This window comes from Magallana gigas, chromosome 5 (assembly GCF_963853765.1).
Source record: "Magallana gigas chromosome 5, xbMagGiga1.1, whole genome shotgun sequence".
NCBI classification, from domain to species: Eukaryota; Metazoa; Mollusca; class Bivalvia; order Ostreida; family Ostreidae; genus Magallana; species Magallana gigas.
Genome location: NC_088857.1, coordinates 12,861,487 through 12,887,967, shown reverse-complemented (window position 1 = coordinate 12,887,967; position 26,481 = coordinate 12,861,487). Strand labels below are relative to the sequence as shown.

The 26,481-nt window shown below is 34.5% G+C and overlaps 2 protein-coding genes and 1 non-coding gene across 3 annotated transcripts; 2 read left to right on the top strand and 1 right to left on the bottom strand.

Moving 5' to 3' along the window:
• The first annotated feature begins 2,214 nt into the window (after nucleotides 1-2,214).
• On the top strand, nucleotides 2,215-13,223 carry LOC105333312 (endoplasmic reticulum-Golgi intermediate compartment protein 3). The gene is made up of 12 exons (XM_011436217.4): nucleotides 2,215-2,430; nucleotides 4,437-4,595; nucleotides 5,005-5,127; nucleotides 6,116-6,147; nucleotides 6,394-6,461; nucleotides 7,143-7,366; nucleotides 7,817-7,848; nucleotides 7,986-8,082; nucleotides 11,986-12,050; nucleotides 12,181-12,317; nucleotides 12,608-12,663; nucleotides 13,012-13,223. Exons 1-12 carry the CDS (start codon nucleotides 2,334-2,336, stop codon nucleotides 13,089-13,091), a joined length of 1,170 nt encoding a protein of 389 aa, XP_011434519.2. The 5' UTR covers nucleotides 2,215-2,333; the 3' UTR covers nucleotides 13,092-13,223.
• Trnap-cgg (transfer RNA proline (anticodon CGG)) lies at nucleotides 11,817-11,888 on the top strand. The gene has a single exon. It is a non-coding gene; the product is annotated as a tRNA-Pro (tRNA).
• Nucleotides 13,224-17,603: 4,380 nt separating the features above from the next.
• On the bottom strand, nucleotides 17,604-25,532 carry LOC136275296 (low affinity immunoglobulin epsilon Fc receptor-like). The gene is made up of 5 exons (XM_066083944.1): nucleotides 25,446-25,532; nucleotides 25,220-25,299; nucleotides 24,894-24,981; nucleotides 17,881-18,097; nucleotides 17,604-17,737 (listed from the first exon to the last, which is right to left on the bottom strand). Exons 1-5 carry the CDS (start codon nucleotides 25,501-25,503, stop codon nucleotides 17,710-17,712), a joined length of 471 nt encoding a protein of 156 aa, XP_065940016.1. The 5' UTR covers nucleotides 25,504-25,532; the 3' UTR covers nucleotides 17,604-17,709.
• Nucleotides 25,533-26,481: the final 949 nt, after the last annotated feature.

Here is a 26,481-nt window from a genome sequence, read left to right as displayed (position 1 = left end):
ATTGAAAGATGATTTTATTATACTTCTATGTTGAACGTTGACCCCGCTTCTGGCCCAAACATTGATCATAGGAGTCACGATTTTAAGAATTTAGAATCTGCACTATTAGGAGATGCTTGCATAGTAATTAATACCGTATCACAAATTGTAGCTCTTGAGAAGAAGAATAGAAAAAAGGGTTTTACCTAAATAGGGCCTATTTATATGTTATGCTTTAACCATCTTGGGGTCACAGTATTGGTCTGGGGTCATGGTCATAACAATTTAGAATCTACAAAATCTCTGATGATCCTTGCATAGTAATATCACAAAGTGTAGCATTGTAAGAAGATTTTTATTATTAACATTTTTCTCGTATATTTCTATGTTAAACTTTGAACCCCTCTGGTTCCTTGACTGAGAATTTTGTTTAAAGGGACTTAGACACGATTTGACATAAAAGTTTCAAATTTTATTTTTCCATTTTCAATATTTTAATGATAAATATAGAAGTTTATAATGCTATGTCATTGAAAGTCCACTATTAAGTTATAAGCAAGATAAAGAGTATATTATTTATACTTTGTCATTTTTTACATATGTATAGTATTGGTGTAAGTTTCAATCAAATGTATCTTTCTTTTGTTGATAGTAGAATTTATGAAGATATGAATTAGTTTAAATTGTTTTTACGTGTCAATTTGTCTAAGAAATGGTAATTCCCTACATTACTTTTTTTGTAAACAACTATAAGACTCGAGCTTTGTTTACAAAACAACTTGATCAATTTTTACCTCTGTATGTCGCATGTAATTTGACTTTAACATTCAATATTTTGGTCAATCATTTAAAATGCACCAGTAAACCATATTATACACAAAAAAATAAAAATACTTCTTTAAAACTCAAATCGTGTCCAAGTCTTTTAAAAAGGTTTTGTCCTTTTTAACCCCCTCCCATAAACATTTTTGGAGGATAGCATGGGTATATTTCAAAGGCTTTGTGCATATCTTTAATGAAAAAATGCAAGCACCAGACCATATGGGAAATAAAGTTAAGGAAAAAAACTACTGATTGTATGCGGCGATTTGAAATTCTATGTTTAGTAGTTTCACAATATGCTTTGAAAGTGTGTACTTCCTGTGTTCAGTTTTACAAATGACATAGACTATTTACATCTGTTTCATTTAATCAAAATCACAAAATAGTGATGTTTATTCCTCATTAAAACATTAACTACTTCATTCACGTTTAGAGACACATAATAGATATCTTGATCTGCTATATTGTACATGTACAAAGTAAATGTTTGCATATACCTTAGGAACATTGAAGCTCTTATTCTAATTAATGCACAGGTTATTAAGTATCATTTAAATTTAATCCCCTTCACACAAAAAGACATTGTTAAATTTTATTTATCAAAATGATACCATTTATAGATATCAATTATCCTGAATATTGGAAAAAAAATGTGGGAGTCTTCACATAAAATTTTTTCTTTAAAATCAGCCCTGCAATTATTTAAACTTAAATATTTATCAAATATTATCAATAAATATAATTATTAATAGCTAAATAAGGTGATATTTTTATTGTATAATAATTATATTTTATTCATAGTTAACTCCCTTTGTAAAAACAGAGTTAACTGCCCTTCATCTGAAAAGATCCATTAGGGGGCGCAAACATCTATCCTCTTGGAGGATAAAATCTTATCCTCCAAAAACGGAGGTCGCCTAGACCTGATAAAGATGCCTATGCCAAGTTTGGTTGTAGTTGATCCAGTGGTTCTAGTTAAGATCGAAGTCAAGAGGTCAAAAAGTAAAAAGTTACTGTAAGAAGGACGAACAACGGACAACAAGAGATTAGAAAAGTTCACTTGATCCTTCATAGAATAACGACTGAAAGAAATTAACAAGGTTATATATAAAGATACTTTTTGTAACATTTCAATATTGTTGTTGGTGTTTTCCTTTTAGAGACATTCATTAAGACAGTGTACACTGAGTTTTTGGCCAAGTTTAAGGCTGTTTGACTTTCATGATCCTGTGACCATGCCAGGCTTTATTTGAATGATTTAGGATAGATTTGATCACGCCCGATCGTATTTCACTGATCATCTAAAATATTTTAAGAATAATTCCTTATCACGTAGATTTATATGACTTTCAGCAATAGTGCGGTTAAACTTATGAAGTGATCTTTGAGTTATCCCCCTTTGAACACTCTTTTTTAATCAGAGATAGAAATTGATGTCAACATCCTGTTTTCTCGCCGACACGTTCTGTTCATTTATTTGTTGCCTCTGTCATTCAAATCAGATATAGCGGGAAGTTTTTTAATTCTTCATCATGTCGGAAAATAACTTTTATGAAAGACTACGTCAGTTTGATGCATATCCCAAGACATTAGAGGATTTCCGGGTGAAAACATTTGGAGGCGCACTCGGTTCGTCGGTTGAATACATATTTTTTATTTAGTGACACACTTAACAGGTCTAGGCAACCTCCGTTTTTGGAGGATAGATTTTATCCTCCAAAATTGGAGGATAGATTTTGGCGCCCCCTGGTGGATCTTTTCAGAAGAAGGGCAATTAACTCTGTTTACACAAAGGGAGTTAACTATGAATAAAATATAATTATTAGACAATAAAAATATCACCTTATTTAGCTATTAATAATTATATTTATTGATGATATTTAATAAATATTTAAGTTTAAATAATTGCAGGGCTGATTTTAAAGAAAATATTTTATGTGAAGACTCTCAGATTTTTTTTCAATAAATTATTCAGGATATTTGATATCTATAAATGGTATCATTTTGATTAATAAAATTTAACAATGTCTTTTTGTGTGAAGGGGATTAAATTTAAATGATACTTAATAACCTGTGAATTAATTTGAATAAGAGCTACAAAGTTCCTAAGGTATATGCAAACATTTACTTTGTACATGTACAATATAGCAGATCAAGATATCTATTATGTGTCTCTAAACGTGAATGAAGTCATTAATGTTTTAATGAGGAATAAATATCACTATTTTGTGATTTTGATTAAATTAAACAGATGTAAATAGTCTTTGTCATTTGTAAAACTGAACACAGGAAGTACACACTTTCAAAGCATATTGTGAAAATACTATACATAGAATTTCAAATCGCCGCATACAATCATTAGTTTATTTCCTTAACTTTATTTCCCATATGGTCTGGTGCTTGCATTTTTTCATTAAAGATATGCACGAAGCCTTTGAAATATACCCATGCTATCCTCCAAAAATGGAGGATAATTTCACCCACAATGCAAAGTGACTTTCCATATATGGTAAAAATCAGCAGCCATCTTGAAATTGAGCTATCCTCCAAAAACGGAGGTTGCCTAGACCTGCTTAACAGCTTAAATACGTTTACTCCTGTCCGATTTGTTTTATGAGCGCATTCATGTACTTAACGGGCTTATTCATAGTCATAGTCTATTCATAAATGGGTAGATTTAACCACGGGCTAGTCTCGAACTTTTTGTCTTCTCACATTTTTACCACCCTATACTGTAAAACACGCGTGTTTTGTTAGGGTATATAGGGGTGGTAAAAAGAATTATAAGAAAACAAACAGTTCGTGACTAGCTCTAGTGGTTTTACTTTAGGTGATCAGGTTGAACATGTGACACAATTTGAGGGAGATTTAATACTCACTTGGTTGTGTAAATTGGTGGTCAAACACCTAAATCAATGATACCTCATTTACCTGCTTTGTTTGAGTAAAAATTGGTTAAATTGCATAAGATCAACCTATATGATATGACTTCTGCCTATATATTTCATATATGAAATCAAAGATATGTGTAAATTTTTGTGCACAGGTGTATGAGAAAATGCATCCAGGAAGTCACATTTAATCAATGTAATTCTGCCATAAAAAGATTCATGTAGACTGACTATTCTGTTTTGAGATATGGACAGGCATAGCATGTAGGCTATGCCTGTCCACTTCTCAAAACAGAATAGTAGATTGACCATCAAACAATAATAATAATGTGTACCCTCTACTGTCAATGATTTTTTCAAATCAAATTAGATTTGAAGTGGTACATCATCTTTAGCAGCCAGGAGTGTTTGAAATACTCAATTCTTCACACACTATTTGTGGGGAGCAGAGGACTTAGGATTCAACAATTTTTGTCAGACTATCATATGGTGCAATTTCGCTTGAGACCAGCATTGATTTGAACTTGATTTCATATATGGAATAGAACAGCTACAACATACCAAAGTCCATGGTCTTGTTAAAATGCCTCTTTTACTGGAGCATTATTCATTTTGTTTTCAATGATAGCGTTACAATTATAGATAAGGGATTTTTTAGCAACTTTTTAAAAAAAATCTTTCAAAAAGAACAAAAAGAACAAAGTTATACTTTCTCCCCTTATAATACATAGTTTTTCATTTCAGTGACAGTGATAAGTAGCCTTTTAATGGTGATACTGTTTATTTCCGAGCTGAACTACTATCTTACAAAAGATGTTCAACCAGAATTATTTGTGGATACAACAAGAGGACAGAAACTACGCATAAACATAGATATCGACTTTCCAAAAGTTCCATGTGCATGTGAGTCTGTAATCATGAGCAGGCAACTGCATATATCTTAACAGGCATACTGTATACAGGGTTATTTTTTGCCCCTGTGTTATTTTCGCCTGTGTTATTTTCACCCTTCATCACTTGCATATGGATCGCTCCTTCTTGAATTTGCCCAGACAAAGTTGCGTTAAAAGGAAGACATTATGAAAATTGTAATTCATCCAGTCTTAAATTTACCTGCAGAAAGCAAGAGCTAAAGGAGCGAAAATAAAACAGGGGGAATGTTTCCCTGTATACAGTACTAAATAATTTGATTTCCATTGCTTAAGAAAAATATGATTCGAAATGAATATAGAAATTAAACATTATTCTTATTTTCCTTGGATCTTCTGTGTAACGCTGAAATATTGTGGATCTTTTTTTTTGGCTCTTACAGATTTAAGTATCGATGCTATGGATGTGTCAGGGGAACAACAATTAGATGTAGACCATCACTTGTTCAAGCAAAGGCTTAATGCAGATGGAGAGAAAATAAAAGACACAGAACCAGAGAAGGAGGGCACGTACTAAATTTTGCCAATTTATGGGTTTTTTTTACATTGCATTTGGAATTATATATGCCAAACTGTTTAACTATTGTACATGTATAATTTTTGACAAAATTAAATTGTAGAAAATTTTCAAATATATGGAAATTATCTACGTTTATAAGCAACATCTGTTAATGCTAAAAATATAAAAATATGAATCTTTATGTAGATAAATCAATAATCAAGCTTTTGCCACATTGAAACATTGACATTTGTGACAGTTTTGGGCTGGTAGCAATTTTGTAGAAAATTCCATTTTGTTGAACAAAATCATTATGATTATTCCCTTTCCATTTCATTGACATTAATAGTAACATGCACATTTTTGTCAGTAAATGCATTTCGAAATCATACTCATGATTTTAAACTAATCAGATGAATTTTGTTTTACTCAAAACATAAAAAAAAAAATGATTTAGAATCAATTTATAAGAATTATCATTACTGTATACAGGGTTAATTATTTTCAACCCATGCAATCTTTGCCGTTTTCGCTCTTCTACATTAGCTTGCAAACAGTTTTGCCCTCTCTTAAATTCACCCAAAAAGAGAGATAATCTGAGATATTGGAATTTGCCCAGTTTTAAATTTGCCTGCCGACAAGGGTGAAATATGATATGAGGGCAAATATTTCCCTGTATACAGTATCTATGAGCCATTTTTTTGTAAAACAACTTTTTGCCTGAAAGATTTCATCCAATCTTCATTACCGGTAATTAATTCATATAGAGAATCTCAAAGTGAACTGTGACACTCCTCAGAATAGATCAATGTGGCTCATCAGCAAGCATTAAAAATGACTTTATTTTTACACATTTAACATACAATGTACAGTGTATATGTCCCCATGTAGTCTTAAAGGATGAAGGAACTTATACATTAATTTAGTATTTTAAATTGACCATAAACAGGCCCAGTTCTGAATGCTAATACATGTATGATTTTGTGTATTTACAGAACTTGGAGATAAATCCAAAGATGCTGTGGAGGTAAACATTATCTTTTATTTCTCTTACAAAGATTTTTTGAACAAGATTGACACATTGCACATGTATATACTATAGAAAGGTTTAATTCATTGAATTATATATACCGGTAATCAATTTTATAAGAAAAATTTTCTCTATTTATTTTCAAATATTAATCAGTTATCTATTAATATCTGGGATCTTTTCGATAAGATTATTTCAGTAGTTAAGCAATACAACACTAAATGCATTGTAATCTGGTTTCAGGCAGTTACCAAAAAGTTAGACCCCGAGCGCTGTGAAAGTTGTTACGGGGCTGAGACTGGAGATTTAAAGTGAGTTACCTTTGTGTCACCTTGAAACCATCAATGATATAAGGCATGATTAATTACATCTACCATTAAATTAATATATTGATATTCATGTACATGCACTGGTATGTACATGTAAAGAACCATTCACAGAATTAACAGAGTCAAATCTCTGCACATTGTTTTACTATTTGTAGGGTAATATTAGTCTGCTTAATTTACAGATATATTTTTTTTAATTTTTTAATGTTACAGATTTTGTTTAAAATTTTGATAAAATAATTTTACTTTGTTAGTTTTTCATATTTCTTATTTTCCTTATGTAGATGATTTGTTGCTATCTGATTTTATCGTCAACATTTTAAGCTTTCAAAATTTTTCTGCATGTAGGCGTACTCTTTGCCTTTTTGTTATTTAGGTCCCATCAAATATTCACTCACTGTTTATATACCTAGGTACATGAATCACAACTTTTTAAGCACATTTTTACTATCAAAATTATCTTTCCATTGAAAATTAAACAATCTATTAAAATTTCAAGAACTGGTTGGATAGCATGTATCCTTTTGGGGTTGGGGGCACAACCACATCTGATAATACAAATCAACTTTCTTTTACCCAGTGGTGTTGCAAATGAAATCATGACCCCTGCTTTTTAGATTCAAATTTTACCATTTACATGTATTCATGTTTTTATTTCTGTAGATGCTGCAATACATGTGAAGATGTAAGAGAAGCTTATCGAAAAAAAGGCTGGGCTTTCAATTCCCCAGAGGGGATAGAACAATGCAATAGGGAGGGATGGACAGCCAAGATGAAGGCCCAACAGAAGGAGGGATGCCAGGTGTATGGTTACCTGGAGGTCAACAAGGTACAGGGCAATTTCCACTTCGCCCCCGGCAAGAGTTTCCAGCAGCATCATGTTCACGGTAGGTCCTCGAGTTTCTTATTGGGAAGAGAACTCCAAAAAGCATTGTTGATATGAGTGTTTAAGAAAATATAAGTAATTTTTGAGAGTGAATACAAATACTAGTATATAGAATAATAACTGAATTCTTGGACTTTTAAAAAAATTGTGTTGGAAGCTTTGATCCAGAATTCAGTTTTTCAGACATATATTGATACTTTATACTGGGAAATATTCGATCCTGTTTTATTTTCCCCTGTTTTGTCCATTTTTGTCTTTGGATGAATTTACCACTGAGAGAATTCAAATTTCTCATATTTTCTCTCATTCAAACAACTGTGTCTGGGGGAATTTAAGACATGGCGAAACTGTTTGCAAGTGTAGAGGGCCAAAAATTACATTGGTAAAAATAACCCTGTATATATACAGTAGTGTACAATATCAAATTTACTTGAGATTTCATCGTTTTCAGTTCATGATCTACAAGCATTTGGAGGACAAAAGGTAAGAAATTCTGTTTAAAATCAATTCTGAAATACAGTTCATCAAAGCTAAGAATACTCTGTAGTAAGATGATATATAGGATTTGAATGATACAACAAGCAACACTTGTCACAACAAATACATATATTTCATTTCAGTTTAATTTAAGCCATGCAATAAGACATCTTTCTTTTGGACAAGATTATCCAGGAATCATCAATCCATTGGATCAGACAAGCCAAATCTCAGAAGATGGTAGGTCTTTTTGATGTTCAAACACATGTACACATCTGTTGATGTTTGCCATGATTTTGGCCCCTTGCGCCCCCAATTGACAGAGCCTCAAGGTACTTCTCTTTGAAAACTTTGCATGTGTTCTGACTGACAAATTTTAAATGTGTCAAAAACTTTTGAAACTGTGATTGAGGAAAAAAAAACACAGCACAAAAATAACCCTATGTACAGAATACCTAAGCACAAGCAGGGTTGGAAAGTCTCCCAAAACACTGGCCCACAGGGATGGCTACAATCTGTTCAAACTATTTTCTATCAATACACTTAAATGATACTAGTCAAGCTTTTTATACCCAATGCAAAAAGTTAGGCGTAAAAATGTTTTGACATGTCCATCAGTCAATCATTTAGAATAAGTCTTCTTTCTTTTTTGTCAGTGTATTAAACTCCTCTTTAACCGCTGCACAGAGTTTTGTGAAACTTTGTAGGCTAAAACGAAACAATGCTTAGGAAATTCCAATTCCTTATTTTTCCTTGGAATTTTGGTCCTTTAGAACTTAGTACGGTATTTTGGTCATCTATTGAATAAGTACTGTAAATGAACAGTTTGTCAGTGCAATTCATCTTGAATTGCGCTGTACAGATTTTCATGAAACTTTGTAGGCTATAAGGTCACAATGTGTATGTGCATATTACCGGAAAATTCCAATACCAGAATTGTTGTAGGAATCTTAAAATTTTGGCCAATTATTAAAATACCCGGTAGTACTGAACAGTTTGTCAGCACAATTCTTCTTTAACTTAGAATTTTGTTGTTGTTAAAGACAGAAATACAGTTGTGATGCTGTACTTCCAGGGTGTTTTGATGTGAATGACTTTTTGGGGGGAGTTATGCCCGATTATAAAATTATTTTACGTATTTAATGCATACTCAGTTATTTGTTTTATATGTGTAGCATAGTCAAGTTATGTAGAAGCATAGAAGTATGTGAGCTTGTTTTCTTTTTTCTTTCATTTTCGACTATTGGGCCTGTGCAAATCCACTCATTATTTTTTCATAATTGTTGGACACACTTGGACTGGTCAGTCTCTCATTCAGACATGCTAACGACATGCTTCAGTAGGGTACTGGCTATCAATGTTTTTCGATATATGCAATTATATATGTACTAATTGGAACAAATGAATTGAAGAATATTTGAGGTTGGTAAAACCTTGCATAGGTCATTCTTATTTCATTTGGATAAGTTAAAGATCATTTTTGGATGAAGAGCTTGTCCACCTGTAGTTGTGCATGCTGTACTTGCAGGAAGGGTGGGGTGGCGTGTGGGCAGGTGGGGTTAGAGCACAGGCCAAAAGTTTATTGATCGATTTCTCATATTTATGGATTGATAGTTACCTAAAAAGGGATGAGACTTTACCAATATGGTAATTGGCATGCTTTTTGTTTTGTAATGAATGAACTTTCAAAAAGAATATAATTTATTTATATTGTATGAAATGTACAGTACATGTACATACATAACAAACAAATCAAAAGTATATTAAAATAAATCACTGGCATTGTATTGTAAATATTAGACCAGGTAATAGGAACTTAGCAAAAAAAAAACAAACAGAAAACACAGGATAACATTGTAAATAGAAATTTATTCACAGTTATTAATGTTCAAGTGCACAGATATGGTCACATAAGAAAACTAATTAAGTTTTTATATGCATGGATTTATCCACAACTTTCTTGTAGTCAATGCACTGCTTAACCATAGCTGTGATAAATGTAAAAAATTTAAAGACATCAGTTTAAATGATATCTTTAAATCTAGGGTATAATGTGTTCATATTCAAAACAATTGATTTTCTGTTCACAGTTAATATCACACTTTAACACCGAATTCCTGTTCCAACAGCCATAAATGTTCCAAAAGTTCCTCCAGACTGTATCATGGATTTTCCTGTTAAATGCAGCAGCTCCCTTCCCCGTATACCATACCTTAAACAATCACAATTATTAAAGATTAAACATCTCTACAGTTTCTTTACTCACTCACCAAATAAACAAATGCTCTAGGAGTGGTGAGGCAAAGAGAAAAAAAGTTTTAGAAACTACATCCATACAGTGCTTCTTAGTATCTATACACAGTGTTTTTTCCTTACATTATTGGTATAAAGAGTATGCATTACATGTGTTCCCAAATTGTCTAAAATGTTGATTTTTTTTGGAATTTCAGATTTATATTCCCAATTTAGAAAAAGGGGTTCTCTTATGTCTTTGAAATAATGTTATGAGATAAATACGAACCTTAATGCATTAAATCCTCCAAATATTGCCCCTGCAGACATTCCAACTGTGAAACCCATTACGAACCCCATTTTCATCTTCTGATAACAGCTTGGGCCACCATGTCCTGAGGAGGGTGTGTAAGGCATACCACTGATCTGTCACTATGGGATAAAAAGACAAGTCACTGTTATGTCATGAACTTGATGTTTTTTTTATAATCTAGAGTCATTTTAAAAAGAAATTGGACTTTCAATGGGATGAAATCATCTAGTTTCCTCATCAAAATTAGATGTCGAATAATGACCATCTTTTTTTCTGATTCGCCAAGAGAGGCCTTCAATATTCATAGCTTTCAAGTCATTTTTTAAATAAGATTATTGCTCTGTCCCACGAAATTGCTACTGCTTCAACTGAAATATGCAGCCATTGATAAAGTGGAACAAGTCTTGTTGCATTTACTGTATATATATCTGACTGGATCTACAGTTAATGATGAGTCCACCTTTGACATGAACTGCCCAAGTCCTATTTTGTTTTCAGAAGTGGACAGGCATAACAGAGATGAAGGCAATCCCCGTCCACTTCTCGATAAAGAGTACCCAAACTCAAGATCTTGACACCAAATTGGCTAAAAAAATTTCTTTCCATCTAATTTAAATGATAGATTTTCATGTACAGCATACCACTGATCTGTGCATGTGAAATAGGAGAGCCAGTCACTATAACATCATAAAATTTATGTCCTTTTTTCTAACATTTTTTCCAAATCAAATTTTGTGCATATTTTTTTTTAAAAATCCGTTTTATAATTCAGTTATTAAATTGAATGACATATGATTTCATATAAAAAAAAAAATATATAATCATGAAATGGTGTGGTATGAAATATTTTAAAACTTTCAAGAAAATAATAAATTTACTGCCAAAAATTCATAGAGTTTTTCCAATGATTGGACACTCAATCTGTTTATCGTCTTCCAAATAATGAGGCAAAAATAGAATTTATCAGTATTATAACCATCATCATTATGAAATCATCTTAGGTATTACATGGTAACTGTGTAGGCTTTCACCCCCCCCCCCCCCCCTCTTACAATTTATTTTGCCGTTCGCTGAGTTACAAACGCATCAAAAGAATGAACAGTGAACAAACTAATAAATATTTATCATTCAGTCACCCTCATACTCACGTTACTGTCTCTTAGATGATAAAAATGTACTAAAACGCAGTGTCAGTACTCCACATATATTCAACCTTTTCCAATGTGTGCGACCATACTAGTTCCGGTTTGCAACTTCCGGTTTTATAAAAAGTAGAGAAAACTGTATAAACGAGGAATAAACCATTAAAAACATTACGAATAGCAACTGTCTGTATGATTCCTTACGACTCGTCGAGATAAAGTTGATTCGTAACATTTGTATACAAATCATTTTGTTATAATATCCTATAGTCTCCCATTTTTGACATGGCCAAGTGGTCTAGGGGTATGATTCTCGCTTCGGGTGCGAGAGGTCCCGGGTTCAAATCCCGGCTTGGCCCAAGTATATTTTTTATTTTCTCTTTGGCGACATAATTTTCTTGCATCTCAACCCTTTTTTTATCTATAATAATTACCATGTGTTTCTTTCTTCTGTAGAACAGACCATGTTCCAGTATTATGTAAAAGTTGTACCTACTACATATGTTGATGTAAAAGGAAAAGTAAGTTCTCTCTTTTTATTGAAAGACAATTATCATCACCTTCATAATAATATAATTTTTTTCAATCGATTTCATTTATTTTATTTTGGAAGATTTTTTATTGATTGTATTTTAACATTTGTATTTTCAGACTTTATATACAAACCAGTATTCAGTGAATAAGCATTCCAAAACTGTTGGCAACGGAATGGGGGATTCAGGATTGCCAGGGGTGTTTTTTATTTATGAATTATCGCCAATGATGGTGAAATATACAGAAAAACAAAGGTATTTGACATTGAAAATTACTGAGGGATTGACAACATAAACATTCCCATGCTTATTTGAAATGGTTAGATAATTTTGAAGCGTTGAACCTGAATAATTATTTTTTTAATCAATTGTTTTCCCTTTTAAATAATTTGTTTACTGTTATAATCATATAATTAAGATGAAATAAGTCAGAATTATTTAATGAATAAGAATGTCTTTGAATTTCAAATTGTAACTGTTCATTTTTAGGTAACAAAAAATCCTGAGGCTATTAATGTTTTATAATTATTCTCTGTCTTTTTCAGATCGTTTATGCACTTTTTAACGGGAGTTTGTGCTATTATAGGTGGAATATTTACAGGTAATTTTATATTTTTTGGGAGTGCGCATGCATTTTTATTTGAAAAATACCATATAGTCTGGTACATGTATTACCAAGTAACTTATTAAAGGTGTTTTGTCCATTCCCCTTGAAGATACCCTCATCTCAATAGATTGTCTGTATACAAAACTGAAAGGAATACAAATCAACCTGGCTAATACAAGAAAAGGATTATGGAAAAGGCCTTCAGTTTTAGCTATAGAGAGTACTTGATTAATGAATAGTCCATTGTACATGTATTTGATTTAATACCATTTTGTCTTTTGACTTGTTTCTGCTTCATGTACCAGTAAACAATTAAATGCAATTATTTTTTTTTCTTTCCAGTTGCTGGACTTATTGACTCCATGATATATCATTCCTCAAGAGCTCTACAGAAGAAGATTGAACTTGGAAAAGCCACATGATGTAAACTGGCAAAATATTTTTTTTTTATTTTGGGGGAGGGAGATTTCCAGATGAATGTGTCCAACAAAGATTGTCTTTTTTACAATGCCTGTAGTTCATTGTTTATTGGACCATATGTTGCATGATGCAAAACAAGTGGTGTTGTGAGAATGTCATTAATTCAATAGTAACTTTGGATAAAAATGCATAATTTTTTTGAGACACAAAGAGATGATATTTGTACTGGACTTCCTGATTTTATTGTGTTTGTAGAATTTTTGTTAAAATGAAAAATCAAAAGAGTAATTATATTATGTACAGTATGGTACATGTGTCAATATAGGGAGTATGGCTGAGTTTGTTTTATAAATTGATCTCCCTTTTATACATGGTACTTGTACAAACTTTCCTAATGCTTTGTACATGTAATAAATGTTTAAGACTATTATTTTTTGATATTCTAAAAAAAACATGTGAACACAGAGGGAATATGAAAAACAATAAAATCATCAATTTTCATGCAGGCAAATTTTTCATGTTAAGTAAAAGGAATTAATTGGCGTTTCTTAGTTAGAAAAATTAGAAAATAAATATAAAATAAGTATGAAACCAAATGTGATGTGGTATGCCATCTTCATCATAATCTCAGTGAGATTCTGCTTGGGTAAGATTTATTTCTGGCTTAGAATTTTGAATCTGGGCTTTCTGGGAAATAGCAAGACTAGTCCAAATAATTATCTTGTCAAGATAAAGGTCAAAGGAAATATAAATATGGAAATAAACAACCCCTGAAATTGCCAAGAAATTACAATATTTAAATTTTACAAAATCGAGGCATTTGAAATAAGTTACAAAATCTTTAATGTTTTTGTACATGTAAATGAAATGGCTTTAAGTAAACATATATTCACTAATTTCTTAATTTTAGATTTGAAAATTATGAGTATGAAACTTTGTGTTGGTCTTCATCTGATATTTGTACATATTTCCATGTACAAAAATCCGCAGTTGGAGATGAATTTCATTTTGTTCATTCATAACACCAAAGCTTTTTAAGTGTTTTATTACATGTATGAATTGTTAACAGTAATGTGAAAGAGCAAATGTCATACCAGATGTATTTAAACCATGTCCAGTATGTCCACATGAATGGTAGCACATATTCCTATATTTTTATAACCAAGTGGGAACCAAATTATACTTCATTGAAGGATTCATTTTCTAACTGATTGGTAACACTGTATCACAGATTGGAGTCTTTTTTTTTTAAACTTTCCATTGAGGCTTTGATATTCACATGACATTTTGCATAAAAATAAATTTCATTAACAAAAGTATAATGATTGTAATAATTCATTCCTAATGAACACACAGAATTGCATACAAAATAATTTTGGAACTCAATACATGTATATGTATTGTACAATATTATGATGGATAAGTATTCATTACAATGGTGGGTTAAAGTTGTGGGAAAACACAATTATAAAAGTCGTTCCTATTCTTTGATTTTGTTGCGTCAAAATACGTCACATTTTACTCAACAAGATCAACCATTTTGAAATTTGAAAGGGACTTTGGCATGATTAAGGATTAACATTTTTTTTTATTATGGCTATTGGTACATGAACTTTGTGTGGAACGGAACCAGTTTGTAAACAAAGCTCGAGTCTTATATTTGTTTACATATAATGTAAAGAACGAAATTACCATTTCTTTGACAAAATGACTCATGGCAAGCAAGATAAACTGATTTAATATGTATGATATTGATATAATCGACAGAAGAAGCAGCATTTAATTGAAACTTATCCCAATAAAACACATATACGTAAACAATAACAAGACTCGAGCTTTGTTTACTAAACAAAAAATTTCAAACTCTGTATCTTGCTTGTAACTCAATATTTGACTTTTAAAATTTGACGAGGCTTTAAAAATACCTTATTTATCATTCTAAACATAAAAATCAGTAAAATAAAGTTTAAAATTTTGAGCTCAAATTTTGTCTAAGTTGTCTTAATTCAAATCAAGTCCGTCATTCCTAGAGAGAGAATAAATTTCCAGTCACTGCACTTGTGTAATTTGTCAATAAAATATATAAACTGACTGATTTTATTAGCCAGATCAAACATAATTTCGTACATGTATAAGAGATTAGATTATGCCAAAACTATGCCACAGCTTTCAACTCATTATTTTCTGTAGTGAACTTAATTCTACAAATATTTTGTATGTGCTTGATTTTCTCACCCACAGAAAATTGTCTGTTGCAATTAGTTTGCAGTCAGGCATACAGTAAAATTTCGTTAGATTTACTAGACTTAACCTTAAGTCATTTTCTCGGTCCAAGAATTTTTTTCGGGGGGGGGGTTCCGAGGGATAATTTTATTTTCCGAAGGTGCGTTATAATTTTTTTTGGCTTAAATTATTGCAGTTGTGAGACTACATCTATAAAAGATATTTTTAATGCTTATATATTTGCATTTTTAAGGTGGTTCTACTTGGGAAATAATGAGGTGACGGGGGCGGTCACGAGACTTAAATCAATATGCATTGTGTGTAATCTTTGACATTGCGATATCTTCGTATAAATTGAATTTATTTGACATCTCAATGGAGCCACACAATTTTGATAGGTGTATCAGTTGTGTTCTTTCGGACCAAGATCTCCGTGTTGGACCACCTTGTTGTAGAAGAAAACGCCAACCGGCTCTCGTCTATTTATCGGACACGATTGATGTAATTAATTAATCTTACATGTAATTAGTTCACAGAGTCATTTTTATTTGTTTCGGTAATAAAAGTGTAAGTAGGTTGGATTTTGCACTTACTGTTAGAGTATGTATTGGATTTATTTCACAAAGGAGCGTGGTAATGCATGTATTTTGAAAAATGACATGCAAGATTGCAAAAAATGTGATTTTCCCGTTTATCAATCTACATAAATAAATTGTTTGACTTTAGAGCTAATGCTGACCCATGTAGTTTTAACAGGGTCAGTACATCTGTAATTTACGTTCAACACAAAAGGCGTGTACAGGTCTGACGTAATGAAGTAGATCTTCAGAAAATGTATTTTAGTGTAAGTTCTGGTTCAACCATTTTATAATGATATTGTAAACAGGTGATATACCAAGTATCATTTCCTCTATTTCTTTTATTATACTTTCATGTTAAATACTGAAATCTGATTGGTTTAGACGCAGTTGATAATCCGTTCTATTACCCTCAGCGTTAGCAACACACTTAGCAACAGGTTACACAACGAATTGTTACATGCGCGTAAATTATGCGCGTACGGTTCGCCGAAGAATTCACGTCATTTCTATATAAAAGCAGTAAAAATATTCTCTAAAATTAAGACATTCAGCATAATAAAATAAATAGTGCCTGTTCGTGAGGATAACAGTTGAAATTGACACCCCTCGAAAACCATTGTCAACCTTCGCTTCGCGTCGGTTGACAATGGTTTTCTCGGGGTGTCAATTTCAACTGTTACCCTCCCAAACAGGCACTATTTATATAATGGCAACTTATAGTTCTATAGAAACAGCCAGACTGAAATCTACACGCCCGTTTATCGATTGGATGAAATTTATAACGCCTGAAACTGACAAGAAAGTGACAGGACTGAAATTGACACGCCCTGTTCATCGATTGGTCGAAATCTACCGCGACCTAAGAAAAATCACGGACTGCACGAAATAATCATGATGATGACAGAATCAAAGTCTCACAGGAGACGATTTGGCTGTTTCTTTTAGCGAACGTACTTATGTATGTTTACAGTAATTTAGTGAATTTTACTAACTTTTCATAATAGATTTATTAATTAGTTAAAAGAAAGATGTTAATATAAGCAATAAAATGCTTTCTTTGATGATTCATGCGGGTTATAAAGGTAGCGATCAGTGCCCGAATGAATCACCAAGGAAGACATTTTATTGTTTATATAAGTACAATATCTTAAATTACAACAATGTGCAGTAATTGTTGATTTAAATAAATCTTTTTGAGAATTTGTATCAATACGTTTTTTAAAGCAACCGACAGATTTATGAATGTCCTCCTTCTACTTTGGTCGTTCAGTGGGCTCAATCTCGGATAAGTCATTATTATAAAGGTAATATTTTCTAGATGGTTATAATCTTAAAACTCCAGTAGACGGCATTTTTTCTTCATTTTATGGAATACTTATTGCAAATATGAAAAAATTACGTCATTTCATTATCAAAATATACAGTGTGATATAATGGTCTGTCCTCCATAATTCTACTTCATCCTTTTCAACGTATGTATTGTATATTTATTTACTATTTATTTACTACCTATCTATGCATTTATAAAATGTATCTCTGACATTTGAACTGTATATTTACTTGTAATGACTGACCTCATGTACCATTTCATGGTTTGAGTGAATAAACTGAATTGAAAAAAAAATGAAAATGCATTAAAAGGACTTTTTCAAATACTGGAAGCACTTGTGATCAATTTAAATTATTTTAATGCGATAATTGGGTAAAAAATCATGATTAAGAATTACACAAATATCGGCTTTCAAATTATTTCAATATACTTGGTCATAACAAATTTTCCCCGGCTCGTCGGTGATGTCCTGATGAATTCAGATTTTCAACCAATTACATTTACTTGATGGGACCTGTCATCAGAAAAATTCAACAAAAATTAACTTAAAACATACATCTTTATGTTTTTCTTTGCTATTCGTAATGTTAAGGTATCAAGGTTTATAACAATTTTACAAAATACCAAGTTTTAGATCCACGCTTTACCTTTACTTACGTTGCAATCTCTTCACAGACGTAATATAAACGTGAGGTACAATAAAAATCTGCCCATTTTCCATGAAAATCATTCCAAAGGATGACACAGTTCTGACTCAGGTGACCGCCTGGCTCTCCAGGTTCGAAGTCAGTGTATTGAACTACTTCTTGTGTGGACGTATATACAAAACGACCCTCTTCTATAATGTCCGACACCCCGATCCACATATGTCTATCTATTTAAATGACCAGCAAAATTAATAAAACATTGTAAATTTTAAAAAGCCACTCTCTTCAAACATTGCTTCTGCTAAACTGCTAAAGGTACCTGGACCTATGGCTTAGAATTAAAGTTCTAAAATTTTTATCACATCCTATATTAAAGAGACATTATATGGGTATAGTAAGAGAGAAACAGTAGCAAGAAGAAAAAAAAAGAGATTTTAGACAAGAATTTGGTTAAATGTCCTGGCAAACCTTTCAAACAAATGTGACGAATCAGGTCATACCAATAACAGAAAATAGGGAAGTACAGGGTATTTCCATGGTAATAGCCTGTTCCCCCTTGGAAGTAAAGATGGAACGCGCCGAGGCTATATAAACAGCAGTAGTCGGCAAAATCAGAGTGTGATCACTGCAGCCAGACTGGGAACATCGTAAGGAGCATAGAGTAAGTGAAGGCTATGGAGTAGGTCTGAATAGGCCTTATTAGATTAAAGGCTACGTAGGGCTGAAGAAGCCTTATATTATAGGTTGCGCCAGTTGACTAACCACCGTAGCTTTGACACTTGGCAATAAAGGCTGACTAAGCCTGTACACCAGTGTGAAAGGGAGCTGGGGAAATCAACTGGTTAGAGACCTCGGGTCAGTAGCTAGAACCCTTGGTAAGGCCAACTGTCTGGGGGCATTGGTCAGGGGGTAATTTTTATTACCTGGGCAAGTGGTCAGGGACATTGGTTTTAAATATTATGGTTGATTTGATTTGGGCTTAGGTAAATCCCTGTGAAATTAACATTTGATTTAAGCACCAATCGTCGTAAATATCTCGATTAAATATATTGATTCAGTTTGTTACTAGCCTGAAAGACAACGGGCCAGTTCATAATAACGTGTTCTGCAGAATCCCGGGTGTAACAGGGTACGTGTCCACGTACATACCGGTAATAGCAACCGCTCGGCTGGACACACGTTACATAATTTTTGGTGGCAGGGGTGGGATTCTGCAGATTAGGAAAATGCATTTTTTGTTTGTGCTTATATTTTCTGGTACTTTAATAAAGGTTTAGTGTGTTTATATTTCATTGTGAATAATGGCAACAGCTGACTTGGAATGAGAACTGACGGCTCTATATGAAGAAATAAGAGAGCTAGAGACAAGTATCCGACAGCAAGGAAATGTCATGCATTTAACGCCAAGACCTCGCAAAATTGAGATTGATAACTACGAATCGGGAATTGCCAGTGGTCGACCTTCTTCGATTATTCCCAGGAGCCCTATGGCTGACCATTTTCCGGATGCTAGACCCGATAGACAATTTGACCATACTCGTCCCAAAGTAAGGTTCAATAAGGAAATGGATACAAGGGTTGAAACAAATAGGAATGGCATTGAACCTAGGGTGAATACTGGTAATGTCACTGAGAGGCGTTATTACAGACCAACTGTCCAAGGAAAAGAGACGGAGACTCGGAGGTTTAACAGACGGGAGGTCAAAGCTACAACCTACGATGGAAGTGGTTCGTGGTTGGACTATACGACCCATTTTAATACCGTTGGTAAACTTATCTGGACAGAAGAGGAGAAATGTTTATTTCTCGCAGCATCTCTTCGTGGTCAAGCTCAATCGGTCTTTGGAAATTTGCCAGATGATAACACTGATTATTACTATCTGGTTCAAGCATAAGAAGAACGATTTGCCCCACCCAACCAAACAGAGTTGTATGGACTTCAACTGAGGGAAAGGCGGAAAAGAGCAACAGAGACCATCCCAGAATTAGGACAAGCTGTTAGACGACTGGCAAATCTTGCCTATCCAAAAGCCCCATCTGAAGTGCGGGAAACCCTGGCTATGGAGCAATTCTTGGATGCTTTGCCTGACTCGGACATGATGATAAGAATTAAACAAGTTCGTCCAAGGGATTTAAATGATGCCATAAAGCACGCCGTAGAATTGGAGGCATACCCTAGGGCAGAAGACAAACGATGTTATCGGGCCTACCAACACCAGTTGATGAATGATACATCAGCTGGTGAGAAATCTTTCAAGATAGAGTTGAAGGACTGGATTGCATCAATAGAAAAGAATGTAGCAGATATGAACAAGGAAATAAAACAGCTCAGAAAGGGCGAAGGACCGTCTGATCGGAAGCCTTTCAAATCCTCACCTGGACCAGGTAAAGCAATGGATGCAGTAAAATGTTACGGGTGTCATAAGAGAGGACATTATAAAAAGAACTGTCCAGAGAAGGTCAAGAATACACAAAGTAATAAAACTTCAGAAGAGCGGGATACTGTGAAGAAGTATGAATATAAGAGGTCAAATGGTCATCTGACTGTTAGACTTGGTTCATGCTCAAATGAAGCGGGAATGTTCATATATGTCATGATTAATGGTGTTAAAGTAAAAATATTAGTGGACAAGGGGCTACTGTTACCATGTTATCGTCAGTGTCAATGAAAGCGGTAAAAGATCATTGTGAAGTACAGATTCAGGAACCTGGCATGCAAGTATTTACTGCAGATGGCAAAGAATTGACATTGGAAGGGAAAGTCAAAATTGAGGTGGAAATAGAGAACCATATTGTAAAGACGTTAGCTTTGGTAGCCGATCTTCAGGTTGAGGGTATACTGGGATTGGATATGATCAAGTATTTTGATATGATCATAGATACGAAAATGGTGTACTGTGAGTTCATTAATATTCAAGGGTATCAATTTTTGTGGATAAAGTGAAAATCACAGTTTCAAGGATATGTAAATTCATGGACAATGACCCTATCAATACAAAATGTTAATAGAAATTGCATTTCAATGAACATTTAATTTCATGGATCAACTTAAAAACGAAATCCACGAAAATTGGTATTCAACGAAAATTGATGAAGCCACAGTAATGTCATTTCAGGATGAACGGATTTCAGTGCTTTACGAAGGTAAATTTGGATGCTTTAGGGTAGTGGCCAAAGAAACGGTCAGAAAACCCCCTCGAAACCCCCTTAATTGTACCCGGGAAAGTGTGTACCTTGGATGATAGAGAATTGCAATCCGAAGGTATTGTAGACTCTAAAGTTAAGGAAGACACAAATAGGCCACTGACAGCCAGAACATTTGTCAGACCTCTTGAAAACATTGTACCTGTTAGGTTGTTGAATGTAGACCCAGAGCCAAAGGTTGGTTATAAGAATGCTGAAATCGGTCAATTTCAAGAAACAGACGCGGTGAGCTTAAGCGACTCGTGTAATTTAGCAGAGCGGCATGACATTGAGCAGTTATATCAAGACTCTGTAAAACATCTTTCAAAGAAACAAGCCAAGGAAGTGAAAGCTTTTCTGTTGCGATACGGATCTTTGTTTGCAAAGAGTAACAATGAACTTGTGAAAACCAACATTGTGAAGCAAAAAGAAAAAAATGATACTCGGGATGCAAGACCCATCAAACAAGCTGTAATACCAGCCAAGGAACGACGAAAGGTACTTTACTTTTACCATGATTTTAAAGGTTCTGGTCATAAAAAGACACTGGAAAAGGTACGAAGCAAATACTATTGGCCTGGATGCAGAAAAGATGTTAGAACATACGTTGCAGGCTGTGAGAAGTGTTCGAAAAGAAAAGGTCCAAACGTTACCAAGAGAGCTCTGATGAAAGTTGTTTTTGAATCTGGAATCCCCATGGAAAGAGTAGCTACCGATATTTTACGGGAATTGCCAAAGACAAAGAGGGGTAACCGATATATATTGGTGGCATTTGACTATTTTACCAAATGGACAGAGAGCTTTGCCATGCCCAACATGGAAGCTCAAACTGTTGCAAAAATATTGGTTGAAGAAGTCTCTGCGAAACTTGGAGTGCCTAGGATACTTCATTCCGATCAGGGTAGGCAATATGAAAGCAATTTGTTCCAAGAACGTTGTGCCTTACTGCATATCGAGAAAACAAGGACGTCACCTTACCACCCTCAAAGTGATGGAATGGTAGAGCGGTTTAATAAAACCTTAGCCACCATGCTTAGTGCTTGTGTGAACGACCATCAGACAAATTGGGATGAATCTCTTCCATATGTTATGCAGGCCTATCGGTCAGCTGTTCATAAGACCACTGGTTATACCCCGAACTTTTTAATGCTAGGCAGAGAGACAACTACACCCTTAGATCTCATGTACAAATTGTCAGGAGATTTGAAAATAACACCTAGAAACCAATGGGTTTGGAAGTTACAGGAACGCATAGAAGAAGCCCACAGCATAGTAAGAAAGAATACAAAGCAATCGATGAGTCGACAAAAGACATATCATGATCGGAAGCTTAGTTTTGGAAAGGTTTCCCCTGGTGATATAGTTTTTGTATACTTTCCAGTTGGTAGATCTGCAAAATTGACATCTTTCTGGCGGGGACCTTACAAGATTTTGGGCAAGTGCTCAGAACTTAATAATAGGTTAGATTGTGGACAAAGGGGTAAAGAACAATTGTCCACGTAGATCGGATCACACTTAAACATCCCCAATTATTAAGGGAAGAGTCCAGTCAGCTGGATGAGTAAGTTGAGCACGAAAGTCCGGAAGACATCGTGGAACTGAAAGAACCTGATGTTGTAGATGATTTTGATAGTGAGAATAATCAGATTGGCGACCAATTGTCAGAGTCGACTTTAGGACAACAGTGTCAAAATGATGAGCGTTCGCTTGGTCCTTCGAAAAGGGAAAGACGTCCTCCTACGTGGATGTCAGATTTTATTAGAGATTAATTTAGTTTAGAAATAGAATTAGCTAAACATTTAGAAATCTGTATTGTTGATAGCTGTTGTTATTAGAAAGATAGTTTTACATCTGCATTGTTTTTTTAGGTTGCAATGCCAAAGACGAAGATTATGTTGAAAAAAGACAGGAAATGTCCATTCTGTCCTTACCGGTTCAATAGAGATGACGAATTAGCAAAACACATCGGTAATTGTAGCCAGAATCTCTAATTTTGTAACTATTGAGATTTTAGTTCCACCACTCCCAAGAATCTGAGAAGGCACCTCAAGAGGCAACATGACATTGGTGAAGAAAACAGTGGCGAGGCAGATGGGCTGAATCTGAGTGTGACGGCAATGAGTCAGATGCAGATTCTTGGGTCAGACAGGACCCCGGGGACCTCCAAAGCCTACTACAAGAGGATATAAGTGATGGTGATAATGATGACTCGCGATCGGCTGAAGCGAGGAGCAAGAAGAAATCCATGATTTCAAAAGAGTTGCTGCTCGAAGAAGGTAGAATCTACCGCAAGCCAACTAGGCCGTTGTCGGTAAGTGCTCCAGTGAAAGCTGCGACTAGCTTTGTCTCTCTGCCTTGTGAGCCAGCCGCGGACAGACCTTCCTTTGAAGACAAAGAGCGCCAAAATGATCTACTGTACTTTACTGAAAGTGTCAAGATCATCACCAAATGGATAGAAGATGGAAGACAGATCAAGAAGATCGAGAAAAAAAAACTTTTGTGAATAATTGTACATTTTAAATGTCCTAATGAATATGTAAGAACTGGATTTATAGAAAGATATTCTTAGGTCCTTATTTGTTTGCAGCTTAGTAAAATGGGAAAAAGTAGTTGTTTTCATACGGGGCGTATGACTTTAATGGGTGGGTGATGTGACGAATCAGGTCATACCAATAACAGAAAATAGGGTAGTACAGGGTATTTCCATGGTAATAGCCTGTTCCCCCTTTGAGGTAAAGATGGAATGTGCCGAAGCTATATAAACAGCGGTAGTCGACAGATCACTGCAGCCAGACTGGGAACATCTTTAGGAGCGTAGAGTAAGTGAAGGCTATATAGTAGGGCTGAATAGGCATTATTAGATTAAAGGCTACGTAGGGCTGAAGAATGCCATATAGTATAGGTTGTGCCAGTTGACCAACCACCGTAGCTTTGACACTTGGCAATAAAGGCTGACTAAGCCTGAACACCAGTGTGAAAGGGAGCTGGGGAAATCAACTGGTTAGAGACCTCGGGTCAGTAGCCAGAACCCTTGGTAAGGCCAAATGTCTGAGGGCATGGGTCAGGGGGTAGTTTGATAGCCCGGGCAAGTGGTCAGGGACATTGGTTTTAAATAAACAAGGGGAGACTTGTGGTTGATTTGATTTGGGCTTAGGTAAATCCCTGTGAAATTAACATTTGATTTAAGTACCAATCGTCGTAAATATCTTGATTAAGTAAATTTATTAAAATAATCAGCGTAAATATATTGATTCAGTGTGTTACTAGACTGAAAGCTAACAGGACAGTTTATAATAACGTGTTCTGCAGAATCACGGGTGTAACCGGGTACGTGTCCACATACATAATAGCAACCACTCGGCTGGACACACGTTACACAAATATAATTTATGTGAAACATGGTAAGATCGGAAGAAGGGTAAATAAGATAAAGTCAGGACAAGATTTGTTCAAAGAGTTCTGAAATGAATTTGACATTTGACCTAAAACATGATTCACTGTAAACTGCAGTGTATTGCAAACGCTTTTTGTGGAAGAACTACCAAGCACATCCTTTACTCAAAGAGACTCTCTGGGTAAAGTATGAACCAGATTTTGCTAAAGGGAGAGAAAGTATTGTCCGGACAAGTAATGTCAGACGGACAGACAGATAGACGGACAGAGAGAAGGACTGAAGTAAAGAACGGCCACTACATGGCGCCCACAGAGCGGGGCTCTAATCGCATACATGTATATTTACCGTAATTTTTCAATGCTTTTTACGAGCGTTTTCTTTCTTCATTACGCATTGGATATGAAATCTTTGAACTGTTCTTTAACACAAAATAAGGGTCATGTTACTTAAAGACTGGCTATGGCTTCGTAAGAAATTTATTTCATCGTAAGATCGTGGTTCAGCCAGCTTTGCGTGGAACAGTAAACACGTGCTCTGAAAATAGAAAATTCGATAAAAATGTATTTCTTTGAGTAATTGTATTCGAATAATAGGACGTTTTAATATATAATGGATATTCAACAAGCAACAACACTCAGATTTAATTGATTGTATGAGAAAAATTTTCGCAAAGGTGTGGAGACTCCTTAATGCAAACATCAACCGAATATAAACCTTAAAAAACAAACAAGCAAAGCAAAACAAAAATATACATGAAACTTGCAGTACTTACTCCTGCATCGAACCAAGTGGCCGTGGTGTGGCTGAAAAAATAACATTTGTCCTGAAACTGTATCCAGCCCACGTGACAACCTGGTCAAAAATAATATATAACGACTATTATTCAGTGTATAATTATTGAAAATTATTTATTGTCAACGAATTGTCAAAGTATTTCCCCCCAAAAAATGTATTCGTAGAATGTTAATTAATGGATATATATAATACGAAAACCTTACCCTCAGTCTCCAGGATAGCAAATGAAAGGAAGAATAGAAGAGCAAGAGGCGATCTCATAGTCACTTGTTTTAAGAAATCCAGATAGATAAGACCAATGTCACCTACTTACAATATCAGTTCATTTAAGTTCAAGATCTAGTAAATGAATGATGCCTTAGTACAGGGGCCCATTTAACAAAGCATACTTAGGTCTAAGTTATATCTTAAGAAAGAACTTATTCGTAAGTTCATTGCTATGAAATTAGTCATGCCCGAAAATCACTGATATATTAAGTAGTTTGATAAAAATAGGAATGAAACTCAATTACAGAATGACTGGATGATTTGTCCTATCCCTCCACCAAATAAGCTGTGACGGTCTGTCCAGTTCGAATACCGAATATGCCAGATAGCTCAGTTGGTAGAGCACCTGACTAAAGATTCAGGGGCCCGGGTTCGAATCCTGTCTGGTCCGTCATTATTTCTCCCGTGCCGTGGCCAACCCCTGGAACTGACAGGTGAACTCCTGCCAGGGGAAGAGCCTGGTGTGATCTTCGAGGGCGAAGATCATTTAGTGGGGGAGGAATGTGACGGTCAGACCGGTTCGAATACCGGCGCTAGAAAGATCAGTTGGTAGAGCACCCGACTAGAGATTCAGTGGGCCCGGGTTCGAATCCTGGTCTGGTCCGTCATTATTTCTCTTATCCCGTTACATACCGTAAGATATAGTAAATTCCTAATATTTGGATATCTTTTATCTTTTTTAGCACTTCACAGTGATATAGTTATAAAAAGTGATCCATTATTTTCCGTATCTCTTTAGTGTGCATCAAACGGATATCAGGGTAGTGTATGGGAATATTATTTCGCGGTCTCAAATTTGGGCTGTAGGGGTACCACCAAGTGGTTCCCAGGGGTTCGGGCTCATTTCAGGGGCTTATATCGCACTTGAGTTTGATCACAAGAACTTGGAAACAATTAATTAGGTGTTAAAACTCAAGTGAGATATAAGCCCCTGAAATGAGCCCGAAATGCTAAGAGCAATGTCAGTGATCG

Coding starts and splice junctions, on each gene's coding strand:
- LOC136275296 (XM_066083944.1), bottom strand. CDS start 25,503: ATGAGATCGCCTCTTGCTCTTCTATTCTTCCTTTCATTTGCTATCCTG. Junction 25,300..25,445: donor TGCTATCCTGGAGACTGAGG/GTAAGGTTTTCG, acceptor ATTTTTGACCAG/GTTGTCACGTGGGCTGGATA. Junction 17,738..17,880: donor GTCTGTGAAGAGATTGCAAC/GTAAGTAAAGGT, acceptor TTCTGATGACAG/GTCCCATCAAGTAAATGTAA.
- LOC105333312 (XM_011436217.4), top strand. CDS start 2,334: ATGTCGGAAAATAACTTTTATGAAAGACTACGTCAGTTTGATGCATAT. Junction 5,128..6,115: donor CACAGAACCAGAGAAGGAGG/GCACGTACTAAA, acceptor GTGTATTTACAG/AACTTGGAGATAAATCCAAA. Junction 8,083..11,985: donor AAGCCAAATCTCAGAAGATG/GTAGGTCTTTTT, acceptor TTTCTTCTGTAG/AACAGACCATGTTCCAGTAT.